We start from the raw sequence: 6,000 nt of genomic DNA on the forward strand, positions 1-6,000 counted from the left end.
AAAGCATCATTTTATCTGCCACTTAAGTCTTAAGCAGCTGTATTTCATAGAGGAGACATTTTAGTTGCCTCTACGAGATTATTTATTATTGATTATGCATATTTCTGTCTTTCCCTGTGACCATTATGTTGCCAATCAAAGTCTAGACTATTTATTATTTTGCTATTCTTATTGTATAGCTGTAGCGTGCACTTTAGGAAACCTTATCGTGTTCACCCCTATAACCATTGTCTTCACCTTTCTATAAAAACCTGTACTTTACTCTATAACAAGACTACAGGAACACTGCCCATCAAATTTGTCGTTTGTCCACATGTTTTTTAATTTATAGAAAGTACTGGAAAGGAGAACTATGGGTTCAGTAGGGGTGCTAGAATATTGTCTACAGGGCAGTGAGTTTTCCCATGTCACCTTTTTCCTCATTATATAGTAAATACATTTTAAATAAAAGATTGTGCAATATACTTATTAAATTGCTTTTTTTTATATATCCAACATTGCATCATTGAATGCAGAAACTAGTAGATGCGTTGTTAAGCTAAACATCTTTGATTTCAACATTTGACATTATGTTAGGTTTTGAATTGAAAAATTAAACTCGAGTGATTACTAGTGTTCACATATGATGAACACATGGCTTAACAATGCTAAATATTGAATGTCATAGTGACATGGAAATGTTTAACTATATGTTTGCAAAGAAATATCATAACAGTGATGTACTCTGTGAGGAAAAAGGTGAACACTGGGAAATATCAATTTCAAAATGCGATGCTAAATTAAGCCAATACAGCGTCAGTAATAACGTAACGTAACTTATCTTGTCGATTCATTATTTAACAAGTCTTCTATTTCAGCTTGTTGTACATTCAATTCATATTTCACTACTAATATCGTTCACAGTCAGAAATACAAAAAAAACGTCTCTGCTCACAACACTTTGGCTTACCTACAACAACATTTGCCTTTTTATTTTCTCCAAATTGGTGTATACAAATGTACATACAGACATAGTATCTGTTTAGATGTCTTACAGAAAGGTTATATAGTGCAGTGAAAATATGCTTACTATATGTGTGTTCTTTACTTGTTAACCACTACATTTGTAGACAACCGATGCACCAACCGAGGCACCAACCGATGCACCAACAGATGCACCAACCGGTGCACCAACCGATGCACCAACCGATGCACCATCCGATGCACCAACCGATGCACCAACCGGTGCACCAACCGATGCACCAACTGATGCACCAACTGATGCACCATCCGATGCACCAACCGATGCACCAACTGATGCACCAACCGATGCACCAACTGATTCACCAACTGATGCACCAACAGATGCACCAACTGATGCACCAACAGATGCACCAACCGATGCACCAACAGATGCACCAACAGATGGACCAACCGATGCACCAACAGATGCACCAACCGACGCACCAACAGATGCACCAACTGATTCACCAACCGATGCACCAACCAATGCACCGACAGATGCACCAACAGATGCACCAACCGATGCACCAACCAATGCACCAACTGATTCACCAACTGATGCACCAACAGATGCACCAACTGATGCACCAACAGATGCACCAACCGATGCACCAACTGATTCACCAACTGATGGACCAACCGATGCACCAACCGATGCACCAACAGATGCACCAACCGACGCACCAACAGATGCACCAACTGATTCACCAACCGATGCACCAACCAATGCACCGACAGATGCACCAACAGATGCACCAACCGATGCACCAACCAATGCACCAACAGATGCACCAACTGATGCACCGACAGATGCACCAACCGATGCACCAACCAATGCACCGACAGATGCACCAACCAATGCACCGACAGATGCACCAACCGATGCACCAACAGATGCACCAACCGATGCACCAACAGATGCACCAACAGATGGACCAACCGATGCACCAACAGATGCACCAACAGATGCACCCACTGATACACCAGGTGGAAGTGAGAGTGGTAGCTGTTCTGGCGGGAGATGTAGTGGAAGTGGGGAGAGTGGGGGTAGCAAAGGAAGTGGAGGGAAAAGCAGTAAGGACAGTGAGAGTGGTAGCTGTTCTGGCGGGAGATGTAGTGGAAGTGGGGCGAGTGGGGGTAGCAAAGGAAGTGGAGGGAAAAGCAGTAAGGACAGTGAGAGTGGAGGGAAAAGTAGCAAAGGAAGTGGAGGGAAAAGTAGCAAAGGAAGTGGAGGGAAAAGCAGTAAAGGAAGTGGAGAATGCAAGGGAAAAGACTGTAGTAAGGAGAGTAAGGGAAGTGGAGGGAAAAGTAGCAAAGGAAGTGGAGGGAAAAGCAGTAAAGGAAGTGGAGAATGCAAGGGAAAAGACTGTAGTAAGGAGAGTAAGGGAAGTGGAGGGAAAAGTAGTAAAGGAAGTGGAGGGAAAAGCAGTAAAGGAAGTGGAGAATGCAAGGGAAAAGACTGTAGTAAGGAGAGTAAGGGAAGTGGAGGGAAAAGTAGTAAAGGAAGTGGAGAATGCAAGGGAAAAGACTGTAGTAAGGAGAGTAAGGGAAGTGGAGGGAAAAGTAGTAAAGGCAGTGGAGGTAAAAGTAGCAAAGGGAGTGGAGAATGCAAGGGAAAAGACTGTAGTAAGGAGAGTAAGGGAAGTGGAGGGAAAAGTAGTAAAGGAAGTGGAGAATGCAAGGGAAAAGACTGTAGTAAGGAGAGTAAGGGAAGTGGAGGGAAAAGTAGCAAAGAAAGTGGAGGGAAAAGTAGCAAAGGGAGTGGTGAATGCAAGGGAAAAGACTGTAGTAAGGAGAGTAAGGGAAGTGGAGGGAAAAGTAGTAAAGGAAGTGGAGAATGCAAGGGGAAAGACTGTAGTAAGGAGAGTAAGGGAAGTGGAGGGAAAAGTAGCAAAGAAAGTGGAGGGAAAAGTAGTAAAGGAAGTGGAGAATGCAAGGGGAAAGACTGTAGTAAGGAGAGTAAGGGAAGTGGAGGGAAAAGTAGCAAAGAAAGTGGGGAATCCAAGGGAAAAGACTGTGATAAGAAGAGTAAGGAGAGTAAGGGAAGTGGAGGCGAAGGTAGCAAAGGAGGAGGAGGGAAAAGTAGTAAGGGAAGTAAAAGTAGTGGAAAGAGTTCTGGGAAGAGCAAAAAGAGCAGAGCCATTGAAACTGATCAAAATGTGAAACGTGACCTCCGTTATTACATCGAACCAAGAAAAGATCTATATTAAATGTAGAATATACTATATGAATGACTGTGTTTCGAACTTGATTATTGACATATCATGCATGCAAACGGAATTGTACTTCAATACCAAAGGCACCACTACTACTTAAATACCGTTTCTTGTACAGTCTATTGATCTGTGTGTAAAGCCCCATGCCTTGTAAATGTACGATTACATTATATTTACAGTATATTAAATGCATAGTACTTGATTTCAATGTGGTGTTATGTCATCTATGTCCTAGGAAACATAACTCCATATGCAATGAAATACTATGAGTATATTGTAAACATAATATATTTGTCTACATACACTGGCATTCGGCTATATTTAGCATAATTGGGATGTACTTTATGTTGATTTGATGTCTGTAGTAACATGTTAGTTTGGGATCATTAAACTATTAAGCAACTGGTAAAACTTGTTTAGTCATATTTTCTGACTTTAATAGGGCATCTTGTTATACATTTGGTAAATGCTAATAGGAAACTTGCCATCTTCAATATTAATTCATCATGGGTATGTAGCAACATCCGTCTGATAAGCATGAATTATTCAGTCACATTATATGCAAATTGTATGTATGTATGTATGTATGTATGTATGTATGTATGTATGTATGTATGTATGTATGTATGTATGTAATTCTCTCTCTCTCTCTCTCTCTCTCTCTCTCTCTCTCTCTCTCTCTCTCTCTCTCTCTCTCTCTCTCTCTCTCTCTCTCCGGTGTTCTTTAGTTATAGTTATAGTTACTGAGTCTATTCACAGTATATGGCCTATTTGTTCTGCTGAAAACGACAGGATAGCGCCATCTACGTCATAACCAGGTTGGAATCACAATGGGAAGGTAATTGATGCAGAGATATATGTGACATGTATCGTGCACTGTTACATTGGATATGTAAGACTAGTACTAGATCGCCTATACTGATATTTGGAAACAAAGTCAGTAAATCTGAAAGAAGTTTTCGTTCTCAATCCTGTTATTTGAGAGTTTGGGCCTTCTGGGAGCGATAAGATTTTCATCCAGTGAAATGACACTATCACCTCGCTCTAATATACGACTGCTTTCCGGTACTACTACTTCCGTTTGGACAGTTAGCCATTCCGGAAATAAAGGTGTTACATGACAGAGAAAAAGGAAATGAACATCTCTGGTTAATTGTCATGGTAACGTAAAAGAATGTGTATGTTTCATGATGATTGTAAATTGCCATCAGCGTCATCTCTTTTGAAGATCTTAGGAAAGGCTTCGAGGAGGTTTAAATATTCTAGTATGACATAAGGCGTAATAAAAAAAATTGTGGTTTCGATTACGCTCAATTTTAGAATAGGTGGGGTTGGTAGATTTTTTATTTTACTATGTGTTTTTTTATCATATGTGAGTGTCTAGTTCAGGATTTCCATTATTTTCCAAATGGTCTCTGTGTTATTTATTTCTTCCTATCGGATGTAAAGCCATTACAGATTGGAAGAACAGTTGTATATTGTCTTTTTAAGTTAATGTCAGTTTCCGCATCCACTATTTCTCGTGAGACTTCCCAATTTTTGCGATTTTATTTTTTTCTTGAAAAATTAAAAAAAGAGTTAAAGGGTCGGCAGTGAAAAAATTGATAAAACAAATTCAGTATATTTATACGGCATTAAAGTCCGAGGTAAATAAGTAGATTGCATGCTGTATTCCCATGAATACCATGGTATAGTCGTGTAACCGTATCATGAAGCGGATTGATATTTTAGAACACACCATATTTGGACATAGTGACAGTCTGCTCCACACAGCTGCCAGAGTTGTGATTGTGGAATGATACTATAGATTCTATGTGTGTTCTCAAGATGACAATACCCCATTGTTGTTTATTTTTCATTTTTTATTCCTCTCTCTGAGCTCCATATTGTCGTCATGCATGTTTGGAAATCAGGTCGTGTATAAGTGTATTGTGATAGTGTGTCTAGCTCGCTATCTATCTATTTATACGTTAGATAATGCTTTCATATCTATTAGTTAGTTGTTTGTCCAGTAGTTTCACTAGTTGTCGATTCCCAACGAGAAGAAACATGCATTGATGTATTTAGAAAATAACCCTTGAAACACTGTATTTCGGCATTTCCCAACTTGTAGTTTTTTGTGTACAAGCAAACACCCCCTCCCCATCCCCTGTAGAAAGAATAATAATGAATGAGTATGGTGACTGCGAAATACAACAAATTTGTTTATAAACAATCGTTTCTTGATTTGGCTTGATTTTACAAAAAAAAAAACATTTTAGAAAATATTCACAGAAATGTTTTACCAAGTGTCCACTTTTGATTTTGAAATTATCGATTATTCATGACTACATGAAGGCAACTCATACAGTGCAAACTGATAATTTCTGTGCGAGTTATTTGCAGAAAAAATGGATACCTCTTCAAATAATTGTGTATGCGTTAAGAATCAATAGAGATAAGTAAACGAAGAGGAGGCGAACTAGTCAAATAAATTAAGGATGTAAACCAGGCTTCAATGTATTGTCGGCAACTGTTATATTGTGTTAAAATAAATATTTACTTTCCCGCCTAAAAAAAGCTAAATATTGTGACTTCGTATCAGTTTTGGTTCATTTCAAATTTAATTTAGACAAACAGTAAACGGAAAGCCTTTAAGTGAATTCGTCTTAAAATTATAATTACAATTTTAAACTAAGCTCATTCATCGTTCAAAGATCTGGAGATAATTTTGAAAATGATGAAAATAAAAACATACCTGAAGAAGAGGTGTGAATAAAATATATTGGGTTTCGATGACATA

At 38.8% G+C, this 6,000-nt stretch overlaps 1 protein-coding gene across 1 annotated transcript in view; it reads left to right on the forward strand.

Annotated features, from left to right (window-relative positions):
* Nucleotides 1–3,618, forward strand: part of LOC144444693 (uncharacterized) — a 34,382-nt gene extending 30,764 nt beyond the window's left edge. The window contains exon 33 of the mRNA XM_078134205.1: nt 1,110–3,618. Coding sequence (XP_077990331.1) covers nt 1,110–3,212 — 2,103 coding nt within the window. The 3' untranslated portion in view covers nt 3,213–3,618. The remainder of the gene's footprint in view (nt 1–1,109) is intronic.
* The last annotated feature ends 2,382 nt before the right edge of the window (nt 3,619–6,000 follow it).

Source organism: Glandiceps talaboti, chromosome 13, assembly GCF_964340395.1.
Source record: "Glandiceps talaboti chromosome 13, keGlaTala1.1, whole genome shotgun sequence".
Taxonomy (NCBI): Eukaryota; Metazoa; Hemichordata; class Enteropneusta; family Spengelidae; genus Glandiceps; species Glandiceps talaboti.